Below are 26,436 nucleotides of genomic sequence, written 5' to 3'. Positions count from 1 at the left end.
CACTACTGCCCCCCTCTGGACAGGAGGCGAGACCGTGAAAATGCATAATGCCTTTAGAAAAACAGAGATCCATCCACCCATAAAAATTATAATAAAAATAATAAAAATAATAATAATAATAATAATCATAATCATAAATCACAAATCACATTAGATTTAATTTAATAAAATAGTAAATATTTCTCACAGCAGCAGGTGGAATTAGGCTTAAATGACCCCAATCACTACATTCTCTGCTGATGAGCAGAAGGCAGTTTAATGAGCAGAGCTCACAGTCCAGACTTGGGGTTTCTTACAGAGCACAGGAAATTTTCAGATTAACTAGATTTCTTGTTATTTTCTATTATTGGTAGTCTTTTTTACTTTTTATATTCAGTTTCTTTACACTTTAAGCACCACTGGACCTGAAAAGGTTTTAATCGCTGAATACTTCTCTTTTGTGCCTGAGCCGTTTGGTCAACCTTCAAACCCTTGGAGTCCACTGAGAGTCAGTTGAAGTGGGTGAGACAAATTGTGGTATTCTCTCAGGCTCTGACCTGTTTCTGCAAACTCTGTCACACTGAATTGTTTCAGCTTTACTGTCCTACTTTGGATTTATCGTTACCACAATACTGTCACGCTATCAGTGGGAGCAGGAACATGAAAGAAAGTAATGTGCGGATAAAATGCTTTCTATTCTTATGCTGACCAGGATGTTTTCAATCAGAGTCACTCTAAAAGGCTTTATGTGATAAAAGATTTAAAAGTGGAGGAAGACAAAAATAAATGAAATAAAACAAAACAAGAGCCTTGGAAAGTCATATTTTCTGGTATTTAGTCATAATCCAAAGTTTAATAATTATGTGATGAATTTAAATCATTATTAAATCTGTTGCTTTAATTTCTTTGCCTTGTAAAAGCCTTTCAGAATCTCTTTCTTTGTCTCCTTGTTCATTAACCCAACTGAAAGCATGCTTGTCTGCATTTCTGACAGGAATAGTGAAGAGCCTTAAATCAATCATATTTTCCTTACGCTTAATGGTAATATAAAATATACGATAATTGAAGTAAACTGAACAAAGGCTTTTTTTCCTTAATTTCTTTATTAAAAAAAATGACAGAATTTTACCACAGGAAAATAGAATGAAACTGCACTCAAAAGTGTGCAACACGGGCCATTTTCAGATATAAAGATTACTCTGAATGTTGGTGGTTCTGACAAACTTGCGGAGGACGTCAGTACTCGGAGACGTGTCCAACTGAGGAGAGAAAGAGAAAAGTTTAATAAAATGTGCAAAATGAAAAAAAACAGATGCATTCCAGCATTCATTTCTTACCCATTGCCATGTTGAGTTAGGTTCAAAACCATTTGAAAACTCAAAAAACTAAAAATTAACAAAGATAATTTATGATAAAATAAATACTAAACAAACACTAAAGAAAGAAAACAAAGGCAGGTAAGCATTTTTCCTTCATTCTTCATGTAGCAGATATCTGACAAACTTAAGAGCAGAGCATATGCTCTCCCTGTCTTCCTGACAACTCTAACCTTTCAAAAGCCTACTCAGATATAAAAAGAAAAGCAGCTCACCTGTATGGACTTGCCAAGCTTGGTAAGTGCAGGCTTGTAGGTCTCCATGGTGACAGAGTCCAGGCCAATGACATCACTGTAACACTGGTAAACAACAGCGGGGATGCGGTGGACCTCACAGTGATTCAGTACTGAGGAAAAGCAGAAAAAAAAAGAAATAAACAGCTGAGTCTAGTGAAGACAGTTTGACATAAGGTGTGTAACCTATCAGTATCTCAGTGTTACAGGATCATCGTCTTTATCACAATGATACTTCAGTAAGCTTGGACTTTCGCTGTCTCCAAGTGCACTGGCACCCCAATGACCAAATCAGGATGCAGGACTGTGTGCGAGTGGACAGGAGCCTAATGGCACTACATTTCATTCAGCTGGCAGACGCTTTTGTACAAAGTTTTTTACCCAAACACACACATCAGAAGCAAATTTGTGCTCAGTGTCTCGCTCAAGGACACAACAGGAAAAATGGAGAATCAAACTCATCCGGACAACATTATTTTTGTTTTGTCACTTTTGCCCTGCATTGCATTGTTGTGCTTCATTCTTTCATAGACAACAGTGACAACAGATCTGCAGTGTCACGACTTTGCTAAATGTGTTACTGAGAGAAGACCACTAAGCTTCAACTTGCTTCATGTTGTTTTCACCAGGATGAAACCACAGCTCTGAAGGCCCCTACATGCTATCTGGGACTTTTGCTGGCATGTTATTAATGGAATATTGTTATGATTTTAGCATCTAATTATTTAAAATGCTGTTGTAAAAGCCTGTGTATTTCAACAGAGGAAAATAAGAAACAAAAACAGAAGCTTTCTCATTTTTAACAACCTTTTGCCCTTTTTAGTATGGATTTCTAAGTTTACAAGGTGCATTCAAGTGCATTTGAATGAGGGTTTGGGTAATGGGTTAGACTGTCAACATTCTTTTTAAATGACATGATTGTTTTGGTACAAACATTCATCCATCAGTGTGGTGGATAGCCTTTTGAGATTTACTGGCACATTAGACAATGTAAGCGCATTTATCTCAAAAAGGCAATCATTGACAATTAGATCTTGGGGTTTTATGAATTTTGTATATATATATATGTTTTTTAAAGCAGATTAATTTGTATCAGATAATTCACTTGTGAAGACAACAGTCAGTGGGCCCCAGGTAATGTTTCTAGTCTGGAGTACACAATAGCAGTACCTGCAGCAGGAAGTCCAGTAACTATGTTGGGTTGCTCCAGCGTCTGGCAGACGGACTGACCACTGAAAGCACCGGTGTGGAGAGAGCGCAGGAAGGGAGCGGAACTACTGCACAGATAGTCTGCCGTCTTGTACTCAGCCACAGAGCTATCAGACAGCACTGTCACACTCAGCTCTCTGTGCTGCAGACAGTTAAAAACCTATAAGAGAAAAGAAAAAAAATCACCTTCAATGTGATGATCACTCTGAAAAATACCTACATATTTTCTTTGACCATTGTAATCAAACTGTGTGGGCCAGTAGACAAATAGCTTGAAGTACATTTCCAGCCCCGGGACCTGCCCTCTGGCCCCAGAAAAACTTGCATTTTTGTGGTATTGATTAAACAAGGAGCAGGAAACTGTTGTTTTCCATACAGACAGTGGCTACAGATTTCTTGACTACAGCAAATATCCTGATTGAGATCTGGTGACACAGAGCTCATTGTTATGTTGGCAGAACTAGCCTGCGATGACGTGTTCTTATCCTGCTGTTGTAGCCATTAGAAGATTTGTAGACTGTTGCCACAAAGGGTTGCACATGGTCAGCAATAATCAGGAGGTCAACTCATATTAAGGAGCCTTATGTGTGGTGAAGAATCATTCCCCACAATGTTACGCCATCACCAGCCTGAAACTTTAGCCTTTAACACAAGACAGAATGGATTCAAGTTGTTAGGATCAAATTGTGACCCCACAATCTGCACATAGCGGCAGTAATCGAGACTCATCAGACAAGGTGACGTTTTTCCAATCTTTTGTTGTCATGTTTTTCTGGGGCTGTTCCCTCAATAGCCTCAGTGTCCTGTTCTTAGCCGACAGGAGTGGAACAGGGTGTGGTATTCAATATGCTGTGCCTCCAGAGATGCTCTCCTGCACAGGACTGTTCCAACATAATAGTTATTCAAGTTACTTGTCAACTTGAACCAGTCTGGCTGCTCTCCTCTGATCTCTCATTAACAAGTCAAGTCAACTTTAACAAGGCAACCCTCCAGCAGCTGCTCACTGCTTGATTTTTGTTTTTTTGCATCATTTTCTGTAAACGCTAGAGGCTGATCAGAAGTTGATCAGCAGTTTCTGGAGATACTCAAGAGTGGTATCTGCCCTAAATTTTGCTGCTTAATATTGTTTGATCTCACTAATTAGAGGTTGTCACAAAACCATAATTTTAAACTGACACAAAACTAGTAAAAAAAAACATACTTGAAGCCTCTTCTGATACAATGAACATTGGATGATTAAAAAACATATTTTTTCCGTGTACAGGAAAAGGGCCCCTGACTACATACCTAGACATTTGTAATAATGCTAAAATCTATGCAGCTTTGAGTTAGAAATCAGATTGCAGATCTGTTTTGTGTTTTGATAGCTTCATTAATTTAGATTCTACTGTATGTGTAATTATTATTTTAAAATGCGGTATTGAAAATGAACTGAAGTACACATACTTTCAACAACTATACAGTCATCCATCTGATTTTGTAGTATTTACGTACCTTTTCTGTCCACTGAAACTGCTGGTCTTCTGCAATGTAGCAAGCCACCTGGCAGATCAAAACCTTCAGGGACGGGAATGAAAACAACATTAGTGGATAAAATACAAACTTGAGTTGATCTGAAACATAACTCAAAGGCAGGAAGGACTGATCCTAATGATGCCATTATAAAGAACAAAAAACATAAGAATTTCCGTGATCAGCTCAACCATCGCTCCAACACTTCCGTCTTTTCTGGACATTAAAATTTTCTTTACACAAAAGGTACACAACACATTCAAGACTCAATCCAAATTCCAAACAAGCAAATGCAGCAGATTTAACATCTAAGAACCCTAAACTATCAAATGTTTGGCATTTCTAAGTTATCAACTTATCATGACAATAGGTGGTTATTATTTTGCTAATAGACTAACCATTGCAGCTCTATAAACAAACATACCTCCTTCCTGGTCTGCCGGAGACCATTTGTTTTATGTCATTCCCCTTCCTTCTGGCTCACCTCACTACCACCCTTTATCAATACAAGCAAAAATGCCAGCCTTACAAAATTACCCCTTAACCCATACATGCATTTAAATGAGCAATAGAAATGTGTTTGTGGTCACATAAATTTCAGTGAATCTATGATGCATGAATTAATGGGTGACTGTGACAGTATCTGTTGTTCACAGCTGCTTCACAAAGTAAGAAAAGTCTCTTCCTTCAGTTTGTTGAATCCCTGCAGCAGGAAGGAAGTCGTGATAAATACGAAGCCTCCTCAGTACAGAAGGCCATCCACTATGTTTATCTTGATTAAATCACGTGCAAACGACACCAGGCCGATAAAAAATAACCACACACAGCTGACCACTCTGTTCCAACTCTGTGTTCTGACAGTCTGTGCAAGACACATCCGATTACCAGAGCTCTGTAATCCTGTGTGCCTTGGCCTACTTTCCAAGTTTTGTAGCCGAAGTGGGGTTTCATGTTTTATTCTTGAAATGCATTAAGGTGCAAACACTGCTGTTGTCAGGCCAATTATGCTATAATGTGAGAATAGAGACTGAAATTGTGCTGAATTGACACAGTCATATAAATAGCTTTGCAAACTATTATTCTATTATCAATTGAGGCCACTGCATTCTTTTAATTTCTCCATTTTCAGCTTCTTCTTTGATTCGTCAAATGTTTATAGTTTGACATTGAAGCAGACATTACAATGTGCCCTTAAACACAAGCAACAAAAAATAAATAGAATAGAAGCTCAGGAGAAAAACCTATTAAACGGAATGATTATCAAGCTTAAAACATTCAGGTGCTTTCTGTGGCATTAATCAAAAACACACGCACGTTGTTTGTGTGTTTGTGTGTGTGTGTGTGTGTGTGTGTGTGTGTGTGTGTGTGTGTGTGTGTGTCACTCACTGATGGGTTGTCTCTCTGTCTGTAGAAAACACATGATAACTCCTCGCTGGTTTGCCCAGTTACAGCCCGGCTCCTCTCGTTCCACACGGATGCATGTCCCACTGCGTCCCAGTTTGCAGAGGTGAGAACGTACACTGACAGAAACCCTGCGAAGGCAGACGACAACGGCTCACATGAGGCATGAGTTTTTCCCTTTTAATCAGGAATATGTGTGTGTAGTGGGGATTGGCCTATGTGATGATAAACTGAAAGAAATATGTTAAAAAAAAGCATTCTGTGCTTGTGCTTCACATTGTGATGGCCATTGTTCACCGTTTCTTGTCATTTTAGACAAAAAAATCCATACATTAGTTGAGAAAATAATCAGCAGTTCAATCAATGACAAAAATAATCAGCAGCTGTAGCCCTACTGTCATTAATGACCAGCTGTTTTACATTTGACGTACGTGTTACAGCAGCACGTCCTTCCAGTCTACTGACAAACTGGATGAAAACAACCTGTCGTCAGTATTAATAATCACTGCTGTGAGACAGATCTGTAATTACTTAAACATCAACAGTGCATATCATCGCTAGAGAGAAACCATACACATAATAAATTAACAATAAATGTATACACCCAAACAAATAGTTTAACGGCAAGAAGGAGTAATTCTACATTTCGACACACTGATTTGCATTCTTTCTAAGAGTGAGATGGGAAGATCAGCATCAATTTCATGCCCATTTAAGTAAGAATCTGGAGTCTGGATGCGGTTAACCTAGCTTAGCATAAAGACTAGAAGCAGAGGGCCTAAGCTTTCCTCCCCTGAAAGCTGAATATTTTACACATTGTTGAGGTTACCAGTCACAGTGTACTTTATGATCATGACTGAGTTTATTATCTTTAAAAGCCCATGCAAAAATATTCTTAAAATCTGCGTTATATGTGTTAACTACTCTGACGTCAAATTTCCTCACATGGATCACCATTAAAGTTTCATTTGATCTGTGATAGTCATCACAGCTAATGTGGCGTAAAGGAGAGTTGTGACTCTGGAAGCTGCTGGCAGCCACTTACTGGCAGCATTGTGTCCCACAGCGACGATGAAGTCTGAACACGGCAACTTGCTCCCGGATGTCAGCGACTCGGAGACTTCAGGGCTCCACTGCAGATGAATCTCCCTGATGAAGAGTGACAAGGGTTAGAGAAGATGGAGCAATGTAAAACATCTTACAACTTATCATTTGAAGATTTTTATTGAAATCCACCTTGGCTGCAGGTGCCTGCAGTGAGCTGGAAAGGTTAGGAAAGCTTAAGGACTTTAACTGTCCACTCAAATGAATTCTCTTCAGTCCATACAGCCAATTAAGGAATGTCACAATAGTGGGATTTCTAACTTTGACACAATACCTTATTGATTCGATACCATTTTTCGAAAACCAAGTGGGAAAAGTGACGCAACATTGAGGGCATACAATTTTAGATTTTTATCAAAAGACAAATGTTATAGGGCCTTACTGTGAACTGTTGATTATTCTGCAGTGTTCCTGTTGCCAAGCCTACCCCTTCTGATATAAATGAAGAGGATCGAAACCTGTCATTATAACACAATACAATTCAACAGCACCACAAACTGCAGCACCCTACACTTTCAACAAAAAGTGAACATTATCTTATTTGTATTTATTGCGGGAAAGTTACACTAGACTGCTTTAGTTTGATCTACCTTTTAGCCATTATGCCCAAGCACTGTGTATGGTTAAACATTTTATTACATTACTTTCAATAAAAATCAAAATCAATTTTTATGAACTTATTCTTTTTTATTGTTTTCTATTGTGTTTTATTTGAAATGCCATACTATAGAGCTTCAATTTATGTATGAACGGTGCAATAAATATATAATTATACAATTAACGGTATTATAATTAAACTGGCAACTGAGTACCCCCGTCTTCATGCCAAAGTCGTATTGTTGACAAATACTGAACGTTAAGAGTTCAAAGAAATATCTTTAAAGAATTACTGTGTGTTAAATAACCTAACGACCTAATTCTAACTAGAGTTATTATTATTATCATGATTCAAATTGTTGAATAAGAATGATGGGGTGGTAACGTTACCGAGATTTCATGTGTCACGTTAGCTAGCATGCTAACAATAGAGCCGCTGCCAGATGTAATGCTACATCATGGTTTGGCGTGTAGTGCACATTTATAAAGATTTAGAAATGCAAAGATAATGCTCAAATAAAATGTATTTTCTAAAAAGTAATTTTTCGCCAGTTTAGTTAACGTTACTAAATCTGATACCTCCATGCTTTCTTATACCACTTCCTGTGTCCATGCTAGCTAGCTAGCGTTATTTACCTCTTTTCCTCCAGTTCTCTGCGGATTTGTTCATCTTCTTCGTTTTCCTCGAGGTCTTCTTCATCTTCCTCCACGGCCCGAGAATACACCGACAAAACTTCACCAAAAAACGTCGCCATAATCACAATGTTTGCGGAGTAAAACGAAAGTTTGACTAGAGATTTAGAACTGCTGTCACCATAACGCACTCCTTCACTTCCGCCGGCAGCGACACCCTTTCAGAATAAAATACCGCTATTCGAGAAAAACCCTCAGAATACAAACCTCTTTTGAACAAACAACTGAGTGAAGATAATACTTAATTTAATACATGAAACGATCAACTCCCAAATTATTTTTGAAATACAATTTAATCCAAAATAAAGATGTGTGTGAGTGGATATAAAGCAAATCCTCCATCCGAATCAAAAGAACCTATTATGACTTAATCATACCTCATATAATATTAAAGCATACCTTCTCATTTATTTAAGTCATATATACAGCATGTGATAGTGGAAACACAATCTTATGCACTCATATTAACTCCTGCTAAATAACAGAATGCATTTTTGTAGCACTGTAGTACTGTAGACTTTTGAGGCCATCTATAAACAGCAGTCAATACCTACTTCAGTGCACATATTTTCTACTCAAACAAATACAAATCTGACTAAATGTTTGCAAAACACCATCAATCGAGCCACTCAAACACACACAGAGAAATGTTTTTAGTCAAAACACCAGTCTCACCCACAGTCCCTGTGGGAAGCTCAAACCCCCAGGCTGTATGCATGAGTACTGCCTGTCCAATGTGTTTCTGCCTGAGCTGCTCGCTTAAATCAATAAATGATTTAAAGCTCTCCAGTGGATTCACATGTTGTGTGATTACACAATGCATAGGGCCTCTAATATGACTAACGATCAGCGTAGGATTGCTTAACATGCTATTTTTGGCCCTCATGTCAATCAAGGGCAAACTTGGCGTACCGCGTGACTCCACCAGCTTCTTAGTGGCAATGCATATTTAAAACGAGTGGAAGAAAGCAGGAAAACACAATTGTTAACGGATGCTGGCAGGTCCTCTCCAGTTGTAAAGCTAGCTGGAAAACATCAGCCAAGTCATGTCAGGGCAAATTGGCCTCAAGTTGACTGCAGAAAATCCATCCTGTCCATTGTGTTGTATAATTCATTTTCCTGTAAGCTGTGCCCCGGGAGATGAGGGACAAACAGAAATGTGATGACATCAGCACGGCCATAAAAATACTTCATTGTCGCCAGAAAATGTCTAGTGTTGGAAAGACAAATTGGATAGCAGGGCAAAGCCTGGAGTAGAATAGAGAGTAAGCTCTATTACCAGTGCGCTGCGATAATGTAGCAGGAGGCCATAAAGTAACAGCAGAAAGGTTTCCTGTCACAAAATGGAGCAACATGCTTGGAGGAAGCTTCAAGCTGCTGTTAATATAATTGATAGTAGAGGGAGGGAGGAGGAGTGGGAGGGATGTTCTGCAGCTTAACAAACAGTAAAACCTCCGGGCTCAAGACAACAAGAGAGCAATGACAACAACAGGACAACATGTCACCACATCAGTGACATCACTGATCATTAGAATATGGAAAGGACAGGACAGACAGAGGACATCCAGGATGAGCCTGTCTTACTTTACCTGCCCTGAAAGTGGCTGAGAATGCTGATCGCTGCTTGCTCCATCTGTCTGTCTGTCCTACACTTGGGTCAAGAGCACCGGATCCCTCCAACTGGCCAGACTGCCATGGTGGTTGGTGGGGACATGCACAGAAATCTTAATGAGCAGCAGTATAATAACAATAACCTCCTCCTCTCATTCTGTTTATTCCTACATACACATTCTGTCTGCTAAATCCTGTCCACATATTAAGTCTGTGCAGGTGATTTTTAATTTTGAGAGCATGAATTATTCATTTGTGTGCCCAAATGTATCTATTTCTTCATGACAGCTGCCAGGCTCTGTAGGAAATTAATTGTCATTTTTTGACATTTTGCCCAATGTCATACAATGATGTACAAAACATTTTTATTTATGTGTTTCTTTAAAGCAGCAGTTATTCAGTTATTATCTACTCATCCCCATACCAACTGTAGGTCAGGTGAAGTTTCGCAGTCCACTCAGATTCTACCAGACAGGATGTACATAGCCATTTAGGGTTTGTTTGTTTTTCTTTCTTTCTTCACATTTTAAAACCTTTCCCCGTCTACATCAGTTGTCTAGGTGAATTCAGCAACGTTGTTTTGCTGTGAAGCTTCAGAAATTGTTTTGTGGACTACAAAACTGTACCCAACTTCCCATCGGCTTAAAGGGTGACTAGATAAAGACTGAATTTAAATTGATCTAAGTGAAGTTCTGTTTCAAATACTGAAGCCCTGAATCAATATATCGTGACAGAATGAGCAGAAGAACAACAGTAATAATTCCAGTGATTTAATAGTTGTTATTTATTTTGTATTTGTTTTTTGTGACTTTACAAAACTCAGAAATAAAATGATATAACACATCCTCCCACTTGGTACTGAATTAAACCTATATATTAAACCCTATTGATCCTATATATACACATCTGTGCTATCTTGGCCTATTATTAAGGTGCTCTTTATAATTAATATCATTACAGTGGTCGTTACAGAACTTGTTATCAAAGCACTCAGTGTTTTTATTCAGTATTTATTACAAATCATAGTATTCATTAAAGACCATGTTATCACAGTGTGCATAACAAAACATAGTGTCTAGCTACTCATCACAGGAGAGCTGCAACAATTAATAAATTAGCTGATTGGGTGCCAACTGTTAACGACTGGCTTCAAGCATGACACAGAACTTCCACAGAGCACATTTATGTTATTCAGCAGCTTTCAAGAGAGAAAAGAAAAGTCCAAAGTTCTTCCAACTGCTTAGCTGTGAACATCCTCATATTTTCCATCTCCTCCATAACAGCAAACACACTCAAGGATACCACCATGGGCCAGTGGACACAAATCAGCACCCCTTACCATTCTCTGATAATTAACAACCAGTCAATCAATCAAGAAAACAAATCAACAGACCGATGGACAATAAAAACAATCATTAGTTGTAACCCTACAGACCATATTGTCAGGGTTCTTCTTTCAGTTTTCATTAACGGTCAGATGGCAAAGAAGACGCTGATAAATACATTTAAAATCATACATTTTATTTCTAAAGTTCAGGGGAGGGAGTTCAGCCAAAGATGACAAAGAGGCACGTCCCAGACACGGTCCGAGAGGATGATTCCTAATTACACTTGTGACGCTGACCACCATTTGTCCAAATCTTTGTAAACAAGAAATATCAATATCTCACTGGCAGATTTTGATGAAATTTACTGAGCGAAGCCACGCTCCCTCAGGGATCAATCTTATCAATTCCAGACCTGTTCTGTAGTGCAACACAGAGGGAAAAACTCCTCCAACTATTGCTGCTTTGTGTGGGGTCTAATGATCACTACTCTTAACACCGAAATACCAATGCATGAAAACTGGAGGGATCATTAAGAATATTCTACATGAGACCTTTGAGTGTTCGCTGATACACCATTTATTTCCATATCTCGTGTTGAGGGATGAAGCCTCTCACACACATCTACACCAAAGCACCAACTACATCCGACCACCTACTCACACTCACATTCATTCGTAGGGGTAATTTAAAGTGTTCACTCGAGCCTAGCTGCATGTCTGTGGATTGTGGGAGGAAAAGTGAAGTGCCTGGAGGAATCCCACGCAGACACACAGAGAACATGCAAACCCCACACAGAGAGGATCAGTTGCTTAGGAACAGAATTGTTCGTCAACTGGGGGTGTGATCACTTCTGAGCAAAGTGTGGGATTAATCATACGAACTTGTGTGCAAATGATGGAGGCACGCTAATGCTCACAGCGCCTGGAGGCGGGTGGAAAAGGTGAACTGCCGATGACGTACCGTCCACCAGCTGAAGGAGTGATCGATGCAGCAACGTCAGCGAGCAAACTGTCAAGAAAGGGCTGTTTATAGAATGAGAGGTTTTATAAGATATATACTGACTGAATCAAATGTTTTTTTCAGTTGGAAACAGAGTGGATATTTAGCCTTTAATGGCCTCAAATATGTTTTAATCGGGTGGATTCCTTCCAGCAATTTTGATAAGTTTTCTCTACAAATTATGTAATTTATTTATTTATATAATCTTTTTTTAGGTTGGCTGCTGTAGGGTTTACTGAACAGATTTGCGTAGATGAATACACTTAAAATTGGCCAGAAAAGAACTGAGTTGTTAATTTTTAACAGGAGTAGGCCCAATGGGAGCAGCCCTCTGCCCCCACACCATCAACCAAGACAGGCAGCATAACTGTGACCACAACGTCTCTATAATCCTCTCACTCTTCTGCGACTGCACGTTGCTACTTGCTACGTCACTTTGATCATTAAGGTGACACTATATTGTAGTCTGATATATTATAGAAGTGAGTATTTATAGTATATAGTTTAGAGAATATTAAAGTGCTGAGGTAAAAACTGAAAGAGGAGTAGGACTTCGAGAAAAGGGCGCAATAACAAATCTGTCTGCTACTTCAGCACCATGGACAGCGCCATGGATTTATCAGCTCACAGCACAGTTAAGCTTGGTTAAAGCTCAACACTGTGTCCCAGGCATGAGGGTGTACGCGCCAAAAATCACATCAATGTGTCTTTCGAATCGATTACCACATTACCACATTGAATTTTTGCAAGGAGAGGTGCTCTGGGCAAGCTGAGCTGAGGTTCACCTCTACAATCCTTCCCATGAGCGCTCTACTACCCTTTTTCTCTCTCAACTGCTTGTGACAACAAACTAAATGTGTAACTAACATATACCATAATAAGACATAATATAATATATATTATATACCAGTATTACTTTTTCAAATGAAAAACTAGAATGACACACAGTAGGGTGCATACCTCAAATAAGGTGTAACAGTCCCCCTTAATTCAACTGTATCCATCAACAAACTTAATAGTCCTGTATCACTCTAAACTATACTATACTATACTATACCAGTCACATACATACACCTGATTTTTTTCATTAAGATCCAAGCATTATTCCCCGAGAAATTAAAAAAGATGTTGCCTTATCTCACAACGTTAAAAAAAGTGAGAAAAAGATTCCTAGATAAGTTGATTTATTTGGATCCACACCAAAAGAGAAAAGGTTCTATTCTGGACCGAGACCCATCCTGCATCCAAATTGAGTTGTAATCCTGCTGCCAAACCAGCCAATACACAAACAAACGGAAATCAGTGCAAACATAACCTTCTTGGCAGATGTAGTAAAATAGAAAATATGTATTCTTTGTGAATGTATTCATGTATTAATGGAGCTACAAGATGGCAGAGAGAACTGTGTGAAGAGTGTGAGTGAGGAACATGTGTGTGTCAAACTAATTGGCTGGAATGACACCTGACAGTGTAAAACTGTTCAATCAACGCCTCTCGGGCACAGTGTCAACAGCAGTTTAAAGGACTGGTTCACATTTTTTCCAAGTCCAGTTCTCACTGCCTCTGCCCATATGTATGTTGAGAGAATTATCAGCGGCTGTAATCATTTCTCCTCTCCGTACTGGCTGTGAAGAGAACACCCTCAGAGTCCAATCTAAGAGATGGAAAGAGATGGTTTTTAGCTAACCATGTTTCAAGTGGATCTAAAATATGTATATATTCAGTCTCTACAGGCGGGTGGTCTGATTGCCTAGTCACTAATGCAACATCCACGGTTCAGTTCAGACTGGGGACCTTTCTTGCATGTCATAACCCTCATTTTCTCTCCATGTTTCCTCTACTCTCACTATCTGAAACAGCCATTTAGAAGAGGAACAACCCAAGTAGGTTGTATGTCTTCATTTAGAATGCAAAAATGTAAAATCCTCATATAATAAATGCACACACTTTGTCACACACTAGTGCTCGGTGACAGGGTCATCATTAAGAACGAGAAAAATCAATTTGGGAAAGACATTTCCTCTCTGCGTGCGCAAGAGCCTCATTCATTCTTTCCTGAAGCCATTTCCATTGTGCACCAAAGGAAAGTTATCTGTGCCTGTCTGTGTGTGTGTATTCAGTGTGTGTGTGTGTGTGCATGCATGGCTGCATGCATGGTAAACTGGCTTTTGTGCAGTTCATTAGAAATTCTGCTGACAGAGACTTGCAGTGAAAGCAGTGGTGTGTGCGCGGAGGGAATATCAAGAGGATTTCTGCTGGCCTGCAGCTTTAAAGATATCAGCTCCTTCATATGAAGATGCACAATGTCACACACACACACACACACACACACAAAGAGTGGACAGCAGTGTGTACATTGATATGTGTTTAGCATTCAGACTCTCAGACCTTTGTCATTACAGTTTCTAATCCAGATTAACACAAGATGCAGTCAGTGTCATGGAGAGAACAGTCTGTCTAAATAATAGTCTGACACACAATGAGTCATTAAGAGGGACACCAGTTTGGTTTCAGTCTTCACTTTGGGTGTGACAGTGGTGAAGATTAACATTTACTCACTTACTCAAGTGTTGTACTTCCTGAGGTAATTGAATTTAAATATTTCCATTTGACGCTACTTTATACCTCTCCACTACAAGCCAGAGACACATTTTTTACATTTCACTCTTCATCTATTTGATAACTTTGGTTACCTTGCAAATTTGGATTATGAATGCAAAATATAATCAACAAATAAATCCACTGGGTAGGATTCAGAGGGATCTACAGTATGTTTCTAGTAGTATATAATAACCTGGAGCTAAGAATCGCTGTGGTTTTGTTAGCTGAGAATAAGCCCTACAGAAGGAGCAAGCTTTTACAGAACATTTTGATGCTAAAATTTTTACTTCAATAAAACTTATCAAAAATTATCAACAGAATGTGAAGAAATTACAGTGTTCTGTATGTAGCGTAGTGTATCTAATGTGTGAGAGAGATATCTATTGTAGTTTGGATGCTAGCAGGAAGGGCAGTTGAAGTGTCCTCGTCAACAAAACATTTCTGGAACTTCACAGCAAAACAGAGTTGCCGCCAGATGGAGATTTGTTTTAAAACTTAAAAAGCACCCAAAAAAGAACATAAAATGGCTCCGTACAGTTTATCTGGTTTAATCCGAATCACTGTAAGCCTTGAGATCTCAAATTGATTTGAAAAAAAAAAAAAAAAAGATGTATTTATAGCTTATACAGCTTGTGCACCTATCTCAGACAGGGTGCATGCTAATGCTTTTAGCTAAGCAGCTGCAGTCAAGATTTTGGCTTATAAAAGTTGTAAAAAAAAATATTTTCAAATCAGTTTGGGATCTTAGGGCCTTCCGCACATGCAGACTATGCCAGACGAGCTGTATGAAATGTTTTGTGGACTACAAAACTTTACCAAACTTTCCATCCGCATGAGGGTGAGTGGATGATAACTGAAATTTTCATTTCTGGGTGAACTTATCCTTTAAAGCTGCTTCAGTAAAGATTCTAAGGGTCCACTCGGCTACAAAGAATGTTCCAGCGACCTTCAGCTCACTGTTTTGGTTTCACGGCCCACAGACGTACTGTTGTGGTTCACTCTCTGCTACACTGCTGTAGCATGCAATGTGCAGAGGTGTGAAATTGGACAGGGTTTAAACCTCTTTTCTCACAGCTGTGTGCAGAACTCGCCACAAATAATGCAGCTTACTGTTTATATTAAATTCCAGGGCCTCAAGACGGCCTCAGCTTTATAGAAATAATAATTTGTTGAGTCCTCAGTCGAATGTGTGTCAGTTTGACCTGGGCAGCCAAGGGGGCCTGTAGGAATATCGGAGTAAGTGCTATAATCACTCTCGATTTAACAGCCCTCAAACATATGCCATGCCTTAAACTGAGCATGAATAGTTGTATAAATCTTTCAGTATGCACTCATCTACAGTGAGTTCATCATCCAGGGACCCACACTCCCTCCAAGGCCATTCATTTTTCATGGAGCCCTGCTGGTGATGGAGCATGTCCACAAGTAGGACTGGGAAATTACTGTGAGAATCATAGACGCTTTGTGGAGCGAATACAGAAAAGCACAGAGGCTTTTATGTGAATCTAAATCTTCCTCTTTGTTTTTATCTGTTATTAATACACACCTTCATAAATACTCATGCTGCAGTTTAATCTATTTTGACTGTGGCTGCTAAGTCTCTTAGTCTAACAATAGAGTCCCTTATTTTGTATAGCTTAAAAAAGTATCCTGAAACCCAGATTTTCCACTCAGCTCATTGCTGAAGGTTTGTGACTCTGCTGCAAAATGAGTTTTAAACCACTCTTTTGAGATCAGAAACATTTGAATATTTAATTTAAATTCTAGGATACATTTATCAACGTTTTACGCAGCTGTAACCCTTCACTAGATATAACTTTGACGACAGATGGGGCACTGCGGTCTAATAAATCCCCCAAACCCAGATTTGCATAAAACACTCACATCATTACTAATAAAGACAAATATCTGGAAGTTAAAGTTGTTACAGAAAGTTTTTTTCAGAACAAAACATTTTGTTTTATATAAATCCATTAACAAACGTCACATTTATCAAACTTTCCTGAAGAACATTTTTGGACAATGAATTGTTGGTTTAACAATGTTAATTCAGTGAATCTAATTTCAATCCTTTTCTTATGATTTTTGAGATGACTTAAAAAAAACTTATTGTTGAGCTCAAAGTCACTAAATTTAAGCTGCTGCTAATACGAAATAATGCCATATGACTCAATTATAGTAGCAACGTTAATCGATGCTAATGTTGCTAAAATGGCAGTCTGGTTGTGAAGGTAATAAATACATATGATTGTAACCCTAACCCATTCCCTATTTGAGAAAGAACGTAGACAAACACGACAGTCAGTCAGTCCAACAAATCAGTTATTGCAGCTTTAACCAAGTGTTGTAGTTGTCTAAGATTAACAATCCTTTATGTCATTTCTCCCTGTCCTATTACTGTGCTGTAAAGGCCATGCACAGGTATTTCTTAGAGTGAGTGTTTTAAAATCATTGATACTGGACATAAACATTGTTTGTTGAGCTGTCCAGTAACAATCTTCTTGACAGACCTGATCATCTTGTTCTTCACTGTAATGTGCTGTGGAAGCACACTGAGATCAGCTGACACCAACGGAATCAAAAACATCAACATCCGGAGGGCCGACTGTCCTCGGCCTCAGAAGTGCAGCTTGATACTCGCTGCTCAAGCTAAACTCCATGATTGATCGACTTATTGATGAAATGTTTTACGGACATTCACTGTCCCCAGAGGATGAATTCTGCTGAATATCCACTTGGCAGGTGATCAAACTGAAAACAGCCTTGTTTTAAAACAATACAAAGGACTGTGTTTGCGTTGGTGGTGTTCCTTCAGGTACTAGTAAGATGAAGCAATACGGTCCATTTTAGTAGTCTAAGAAAAGGATTTGACTGCTTTTCACAACAGCAACCACTGTTTCATCCTCTCAACAGTTCGTATACCAGAAGTCTTCTAGTTTCCTTTTTGAAAACGCAAAAACAGACTACCACCACTTTCCAGTTATTATTATCAGCTGGAGTCTTTGTGGTGTGTTCAAGTTCAGCTTTTTAGCGGAGACACAGGCAACGTAAGACGACAAGCAGCAGCCTTCTTTTGTCATTGCAACTACCTCAATGTCATTTTGCTGTGTCTGAGCCCTTCGACTCACTTCTTTTTGACTGTAAACACACTACACACTCAAACCTGCTTAGAGTTAGTATGTAGTATGGATGTGGGACACACTAGGATGTAGATTACCAAGAAACCATGGTACACCAGTAGTCATAAAAACACAAAATGGATTTTTAGTGGCACCAATATCTGTACAGTCTTTTAAAACCTGAGTAGGCCAAGGTGTGGCCTCATTGTGAAACGTCTCCTCGCTGCATTCTCCTTCACCCACACTTCTATATTTGGAGTCTGTGACACACAGCCTGCAGTAATCTTGCAGTCAGGGAGGAGTTGAGCTCCATTCGGTGGTGGTCTAAATGAGGGGTTTTCAAACTTATTTAAAGTGACTTTTTTTGTGAAACATTTAATCTCTTCACCAAAAGTAATGTGAAAACAAGTGCTTAAGAATTTAAGCCTCTTATTCTGAACATGTCCTCTTTAATTCTGGCCTGAATTTCATGATTTACTAAATTGATGAAGATTAACCAGGTGACAGGGGATCTAGAAGGACAAAGTCAGCTGTTGTCCCAGTGGATTTGGGTTACATGGACAATATTTCTTTATTCCAATTAAAGATTTTGAGTCAACTGTTGACATGGGATAAAATAAATAGGGTCTGGCCTCACATGCAACAATGCATTTAATCAAAACAGCTGTGTTTTTTTGGGGGGGGGGGGGGGGGGGGGGGGGGGGGGGCGTTGCCTCATGCATTCCTCTTCTTTGTGGGATAAATGATCTCTTTTGGGCATGTTTGATCAGCTCCCTGTCCTGAAGATGGATATCATCTATGATAAATTCTCTATCATGTATTAAAAACACACTCTCAGCACGATGATGGGCATGCACAGAAAAACCTGAACAGGTTTTTACCATCTGGCCCCGAACCTTTCTTTTTGGTTTGGGCCTGTTGATTCTGATTGAGGTGTTCATATGGAGCATTTTTATTCTGTTTGGGCTTTTAAACTGATTGAAAAGTAGAATATTAGTCTCCATGTAAACACACCTGTGAGTCAGAAAAGAGATGATGATGCTTTAAACATCACTACTGACTTTGAGACGCAAAAGCGTATCAAATGGAGTTCAGTATTATGTATGATAATATAATCAAATTAAAATAATAAATCATATCAAACTGATGTGAAGTAGGCCCCTATAGACCCTACTTTAATCACCTGGCAGATACAGCTTTCAGTGATGTCAAAGAACATAATGACAGGGTTTCATTGTGCTTTTCAGCGGTATACGTGTGAGAAATATGCATGTTCATCAAGTATAGATTCCATAATGGCTCTGAAAATATATGCCTCTATAGAGCGGAGGTGTAGGTGTGAGGTCTAAAAATAGGCCTTTATACCAACTTTTCAATGAACCTAACACATACCTCCTACAGTTAATCTGGTCCAGATGAATGCATGGCAGCTTTAGTTAATTTACACCCGCATAATAAGGCTTAAAGACTTGATTTTTTTTTATCATTCATCAGCATCATTCACCAAGAAATCAAAATTTGGTCTAAAAGGAAGTGGCAAACATCACAGTGGTCTTTAAGTGTTTCTAAGAAATTATCACTTTTTTTAATGGAGTTCAATAAAGATGGAGACTTTGTGAAATGAATGAATCAAATTAACAGTTTTCTTAATATGAAACGGATGTAAATTAGCTCAGAGTCAGGCCCCTATAGAACCTACTTTAATTGCCAGGCAGATACAGCTTTCAAAGATGTTAATGGACATTGTGATGTACTGGTTTAATCAAAATTTCAAGATTTAGAATGTAATGTCTAAAAGGAGGCCTACCAACTTTTTTTCATCTCTCATTCTGGATAAAATGCTAATAATTAACCTAACACAAAGCTCTTATAGTTACTTTCACCCAAATGAATGCATGGCAGCTTGAGTTTATTTATACCCCTCATAATGAGGCTTTAACATACTATGCTGGTTCATCACCATCATTTACTGAGAAATCAAAGTTTGGTCTGAAAGGAAGTGTCAAACATCGAACATCACAGAGGTCTTTTTAAAATTAGAATTGAAATAATCGAAGCAAATTAACAGAATAAATCACATCAATCTGATGTAAATTGGTTCAGAGTCAGACCCCTATAACCTACTTTAATCGCCCGCACAGCTTTAAAGGATGCTAATGAACTTTGTCATGGACTGGTTTAATCAAAATTTCAAGCAATTTTCAGCAGTAGGCTATATCTATGGTAGATATGCATCTGAATGCATACCTCTTAAGCTACATGTCTCCACAGAGTAGCGATGTAGGCGTGTTGTCTAAAAATTGGCATTTATACCAACTTTCCTCGCCTCACATCCTGGAATAAATGCTGATACTTAACCTAACACATACCTCCTACAGCTAGTTACAGCCGAATGAGTGCATGGCAGCTTGAGTTTATTTACACCCCTCATAATGAGGCTTAAACACTTCAAATCATGTAGGTTTGCAGCATTTGAGAGACCACACCCCTCAGGGACACCAGTTGTTACCGACCAGGGTCTAAAATTAAAACTCATTACCTCAGTGTGTATCCACGGTTTCATTTAAACTAATGTACATGTATTGGCAAAGCCTATATTGATTAGAGGGGGAACTGTGGTACTCTGGTGTGGATGAATCATAGACTACATTTGAAGAAGAAAAAAAAAAAGCATCCCTGCCAGCTGACTGGTATACGGGACCTTTAATGCAGCTGCAGCTCTTCATTCAGATGCTGAGTGGAGCAGCAGACGACCGGAGGAGGGACGCTTTTCCAGGGAAAACCTCACCACATCTCTAGTCTAATCGCATTTTTTTAAAACCCCACTTTGAAGCACACTGAGGGATTTTCTCGTTATTTGTTGTATTTAGGCTCTCCTGGATGCACACTGAGCGGATTGCGGCAATCAAAGCGCCCTGAGTGATCGGAGCTCAGCAGCAGCAGCAGCATCACATTGTATGAAATGCGTCACCGTGATCCTGTATTCCCATTTACAATTATCGGCTCTGCACTCACGGACTGTTCCCTGCACTGACTGTTTCATAAGGTAAGGATCCTCCTTTTATTTCGACACAATGGCATGAGATTTGAGCAGATGCAGACATCATCCTCTGACCAGTCCTAAAACGCTACTGGTGTGGGAAGGAATGGCTTCATGTTGGGAGGCCTCCACATTACAACAGATGATGTATTATCCCGACTTTTACCCCATTTTACATACACAGCAGCGTCCGTTTTCCAGGCGGAAAATCGCCGCGCTCTATCATCAGTGTGATTTGCTGTCAACTAGTGCACGTTTTCCGTGTTAATTGTTCGAGATTTGTTGAGATTAACGCAGGCGGGAGCGGTTTATGAGTTTCTGGTTTGGAGCTCATGTGTCTTCTTTTCGGTGCAGGTAAACCACATGCGCGGGCCGGTGTCACCGCGCTGAGCCCGGTGAGCACGAAGGGTACTGGGGTCAGAGAGACGACATGGACCGGATGACAGCCAGAACCTCCGAGGCCGCGGGGTTGTCGGTGCCGGTGCGCCGCTGCCACGGGCTCCTCGAGGCCAACAACGGCACCTGCGCGGAACAGCTCAGCATCTTCCCCCCGTTCTCCTCCACGCTCGCGCTCCTCGTTCTGGTGGCCGTGCTCGTGGGGATCGTCCTCGTTTCCCTGGCAACCTTCCACTTCCACAAGAGGAAGCTCCGGAACAGGAAGATCCAGCGCGCGCAGGAGGAATACGAGCGCGACAGTCGCAACCCGGCGCGCGGCGGCGGGGGAGAGCCCGTGAGGCCGTGCGTCATCGTCCGGCCGGTGAGATGTGAGGAGACCAAGCTGTCCTGCCAGAGCGCGGAGAGCAGGGACGTCCCCGAGGCGGCGGAGGACACCCAGACGGTTCCTCTTGACTGTTAACTCAGTGCAACTTCAGGGAATGAGACTGTGGAATAAACAGGAAAAGCAATAAGGCACAAAGAACTCCCACATCGATCTCTGCTGCTTGTAGATGACATAAAATTAGTAGGAAAAAATGCAGAATACTGAGCAGAATAGTCGGCTTAGAGGTAACACTAGTACTACAGTGGCACATAGGATAGCTATGCAGCCGCACACCTTCCTAATACACTAGTATTTAGCCAACCGGTAATTCCTTATGGAACTGTATAAAGTACTTGCCTGCTTTGACTTTTGGACCTCTTCCTCTTCCCCAGCCTAAAACGTTGTTTAAACCTCAAAGATGTTTAAACTGTAAACCCTCCTCGGGATGTGACACGCGGTTGTGTTAAATTATTAAGAGTTGGCGACACAATACAGACCACAATGGCTCGCTGATCTTCCTTGGCATGTCCTCTGACACACTACCAGTATGTAGTTAGACTATAATGGATGTTGTGGTGCTGTTAGGCAGTGCAAAGCTGCATATAGGCTGTAGAAATGGCTTATTTGTATGCGTAGTCTTTTTTCCTTGAATTAAGTGACTTAGCATATTTGCATAAAGTACTGTCCTCCAATGTCTGCTAGACATCTGTAGGTAGCTCTAGTTAGCCTGACAGAATGCAAGACTTTTTTGCTGTAGTTATGCACATACGATTGTTTTCTTTAATGTGTCAGATAGTAATATTTAGCGCTAATACGGTATTTTCCTTTTTGAGTATTTATAGCTAATGTATTCTCTGACATGTAATAAACTGAGAATCCTTCCAGCAGAGGGTTTCAGCTCAAGCCAGTCTTCTTTTGATTCTCCATATTGTATCATAGTGGGCCTAATATAAATTATTATGTGTCATTTATCATATGAATTCATTGTAAATGTATGCCATTATGAGAGCTGGAATGTTTTACAGTAACATCATCTTTCTGGAGTTCATATAACCTGCCTTATCAAAGGAAAATGTAATATTTGAAGTTTATAAATAAATACTTTATGTTAATCATTTGAATGTGTTGGTTACCTTAAACATAGTCTTTGGAATGCTAATACTCAAGGAAATGCGCAGCCACACAGTAAGAATTTGAACCATTCAGCTGATGTTATACAGTATAGGTGACATTTGATGCTATGTAAATGTTTACATGGATTTTCATTTTGTCACCTGTTCCAATAGACAAGTACAAATGACCTTCCTAAGAGAAATCCATTGAAGTTGCAGTCTCTCCTGCATCAGAACTGTTTAGCTACTAGAGAACCATGTCATGCTTTGGCAATTTCTAAGCTATATAGGAGCATGTGAACAGCATACACTGTCTGTAGAATACAAAATCAGATCCACAGCTTAGAGAACAAAATCTATCATATAGACCCCATCAATCTTTCAGTGTGATTTATAGACATGAAGGTTATCCATAGAAGTACCATTCTTAATCTCAACATATTCCTGTAATGGCACCACAGGCTGTCATATTGGAGGTCAGTGGAAGTGAATCAGCATCAGTCAGTGTGTTGGCCAGGTACCAGGACACCATGTTCCTAATTGTCCCCGGCAAGAAAAGGCCTGGTAATATGAAGCAGCCTTTGGCAAAGCTCCAGCCCTGGGAGATGCACTGATAGACTGCCCGTCTATCTTATCTCATTGGCATAAGTGCAACAGAATGAAACCATTCATCTTTGCAGGGAAATTGGAAGCGAGCCAGTGAAAGATGACTAATGCATTCTATTTTCAAACATATGTTTTTTCACCAGAACAATTTATAGATTTTGGATCCAGAGTATCAAACGTGTTTTTATCATACAAAAAAAACAAATATAGGGATAGAATGAAACAGACATGAGTGTCTTGTAAATGATGTAATTCTAAGCAACCGAGAGCAGGTACAGTCCTCACCAGATGCAATTAAAATCCCTCTGCCTTCCAGCCATCCTGTGGAAATGCTCTCTCTTTCCATTTGACCAGGCTGTGAGACACTTTTTCCATCTGCTAAGGGTGGAGTTGAGTTTTGTTTACTGGGGGAGGTGAAACATCTCATTCTGGTTAAGCAGGATGAGGGATGAAGCTCTCTGGCTGTCAGTGGCAAAATGGATGTGAGTGACTAAGGATGGATGGAGGTCAACAGGGAAAAGATGGATATTGATGATTAAAGATGGATGAAAGGGTTTAGGCCAGTGGCTAGGAATGAGGATGGGGTCAATGGCTAGGAATGGATGGAAGTCAGCAGCAGTAAGTTGCAAGGGATGAACTGAGGTTAATGGATAGGACTGGACCAAGGTTAGGGGGCTAGGAATGAATGGTCAGTGGAGCCAAGGATGGTCAGTGTGGTATCAAAGGAAGTCTGTGAACGGACGAATGAATAGAGGTCTATGATGTAGGGCTGCTAGGTATGGATGTATTTTAATGGCTAGGAATCAGTGGAGGTTAATGATTAGCTAGTCAGCAGCGGTAACTTGCTTGGGTTGGACCGAGGTAAGTGGCTAGGAATGGATGAGGTGTGGCATTGGATGTGGTGAGCAATCAATGGAGTTTAGTGGATAAAAATGGATTGAAGTCAGTGGCAGTAAGTTGCTAGGGATGGATGGTGGTAAGTGGCTAAAATGGACGAAGCTCAATGGCCAGAAATTGATGTAGAAACGGCTGGTCAGTGGCGGTGGGTTGTGGGAATGGATGAAGGACAATGTCAATGGTGCATGGCTGAAAAGAAATGGAGGTCAGTGGTCAGGGAAAGGATAGCAGTAAGTGGTAGGATTGGAGGGACATTGTCGACTAGTAGTCAGTAGAGGTCAAAGGCAAAGAATGGATGAAAGTTGGTGACTAAGAATGGATGAAGGTCAATGGCTAGAAAAGGATGAAGGTCAGTGAATAGAAATGGAGGGGGGTCAGCATCTAGGAATGGAGGAAGGTCTTTGGCTAAGAATTGATGGAAGTCAATGGCTAGGAAGTGATGAAGGTCAGTGGCTAAAAATGGGTAGAAATTAATAAAGTCAGTGGCACCAGGTCACTAGGAATAGATGAAGGTAAGAATTAATGGTGCATGGGCAAGAACAGATGGAGGTCAGTGGTTAGTAAAGATGGATGGATGTCAGTGGTTGTCAATTACCAGTGATTGAAGGGTGTCCGTTGCTAGGGATAAAGCCATTGAGGAACCAATGGAGGGGTTGAATAGTAGTTCATCAAGGTCCATGGCTAAGAATGGATGAGGATCAATTGTTAGGAGTAAGTGAAGATCGATAGCTAGAAATCGAAGGTCAGTGGCTAGGAATTGATAGAGGTCATGGTTATCAAGTGATGGAGGTCAGAAGTAAGTGTTTGGGTGTGGTAGTAGTGGCAGATAGAGGCCAGTGGTTATTAATGATGGAGATCATGACTTTAGAATGCATAACATAATGGAGATCATTGGTTGGGATAAATGAATCACAACTGCTATTATTTATTGTCACTCAGAGAGCTACAAAAGAAAGAGGGAGACAGATACTTTTGCGGGATTTAAGTTTGCTCTGGGAATAGCCTAGTTATTGTGTATAGCCTAATTTAGAATTAATGAGGCCAGTTTTCCGGGTTTTGTTATCTGTGGAGGTCTGCTCCTCACTGCCGCAGATAGGCTTTTCAAGGGATATCGGCCATGAGTCGATTTGGTCCTCTGAGGCTGTTTAATAAAGCAATATTATTACTGTGTGTAACATGTGTGTTGACTCAAGCAACTGGTCTACAGTTAGTACAATTTGTGAGCATTTAAGCAGGACCACATAATCTAAAAGGAAGAGCTGGCGATTTGATGAGCATCTGTGTTCACAAGTGGTACAAGAAACCTGGTTTAATTCTTAGTTATAGACCCTTCTTGCCTCTCCCCTAGTGCCACCCTCGGGAGCAGTTTTTTTTGGCACACTAATCAAACTAATCTGTTGAACTACATCTGTTGCAGTCACTGTTTTTTTTTATACTTCCAATGAATGCATTTTTTAAATTTTACAGCTAATCATTGATTTCCCTTCATTTCTTAGATGTACGAAAATTAATTAGCAGAAAATTGAAACTTGGTTGAGTTGACAATCCTTGCCATGGTTCATCTCTCACTTCTACAGTGTCTTTGTTAAACAGACAAACAGACATTAGTTCATCTTGTTTTCTTTGGAAAAGATCATTATAAAATGTAGAGACAGTGAGAACAAACATGGACGAAAACTTTAAATTATTACTTCAGGAACAAGAAGATTTCCGGACAGCAGGTGTTTAACAGAAGAATCTGACTATGTGAGGCATGTAGATTTGGGCCTCCTACAAGGAAGTGAGCATGGCAGAACTCAACTCAGATTGTTCTTACAAGGCCTGGCAAGTAAACTACTGGGTGCACTAATTAGTGGGTTTCCGGTTGCACTCAATACAAAATTAACACCCTGCCAGCAGTCTGCCAACCTGCCTGCTGTGCAGCAGCAGACTCCAAAGGGGCAAACTTTAACAAAAACAACATGAAGCAACATGGGTGAAGGCAAAATACCAAAATGGTAAACACTTGACGGTACACTTGAGCATATATTGGAAACATTCACAGTCCATGTTTAACAGCATGAATCTAACGGAAAGAAAATATTTTGTAAAGTGAATGGATGAATCAGGCCTGCATTCAGTCACATCATTTTCATATTGATGAGACCTTGCCCTCGACTTTACAGCTCACTCTTATTATTCCACTGAGTTGCATTAGTAGATTGCTTCTGTGCTCTATATCTCAACTCAGCGTGATGACAAGTGACAGTTCACTGTCAG

General features: G+C 39.9%; 2 protein-coding genes across 3 annotated transcripts; one reads left to right on the top strand and one right to left on the bottom strand.

Annotated features, from left to right (window-relative positions):
• Nucleotides 1-1,063: 1,063 nt before the first annotated feature.
• On the bottom strand, nucleotides 1,064-8,274 carry psmg1 (proteasome (prosome, macropain) assembly chaperone 1). Its single transcript, XM_030436958.1, has 7 exons — nucleotides 8,048-8,274; nucleotides 6,756-6,859; nucleotides 5,696-5,841; nucleotides 4,292-4,354; nucleotides 2,759-2,957; nucleotides 1,571-1,701; nucleotides 1,064-1,238 (listed from the first exon to the last, which is right to left on the bottom strand). The coding sequence occupies exons 1-7, from the start codon at nucleotides 8,164-8,166 to the stop codon at nucleotides 1,161-1,163; spliced, it is 840 nt and encodes a 279-aa protein (XP_030292818.1). The 5' UTR covers nucleotides 8,167-8,274; the 3' UTR covers nucleotides 1,064-1,160.
• An 11,894-nt stretch (nucleotides 8,275-20,168) lies between these two features.
• LOC115594832 (uncharacterized protein C11orf87 homolog) lies at nucleotides 20,169-22,679 on the top strand. Of its 2 annotated transcripts, none has more exons than XM_030439085.1 (2): nucleotides 20,169-20,808; nucleotides 21,157-22,679. In XM_030439085.1, the coding sequence occupies exon 2, from the start codon at nucleotides 21,233-21,235 to the stop codon at nucleotides 21,656-21,658; it is 426 nt and encodes a 141-aa protein (XP_030294945.1). In that variant the 5' UTR covers nucleotides 20,169-20,808; nucleotides 21,157-21,232; the 3' UTR covers nucleotides 21,659-22,679. The 2 variants fall into 2 exon arrangements, with proteins under 2 accessions (XP_030294945.1, XP_030294946.1); XM_030439086.1 differs by lacking the exon at nucleotides 20,169-20,808 and adding an exon at nucleotides 20,829-20,949.
• The last annotated feature ends 3,757 nt before the right edge of the window (nucleotides 22,680-26,436 follow it).

The sequence above is a fragment of the Sparus aurata genome, chromosome 13 (assembly GCF_900880675.1).
Source record: "Sparus aurata chromosome 13, fSpaAur1.1, whole genome shotgun sequence".
NCBI classification, from domain to species: Eukaryota; Metazoa; Chordata; class Actinopteri; order Spariformes; family Sparidae; genus Sparus; species Sparus aurata.
The sequence above is the reverse complement of the archived record's forward strand: the minus strand, read 5'-3'. Positions and strand labels throughout refer to the sequence as shown.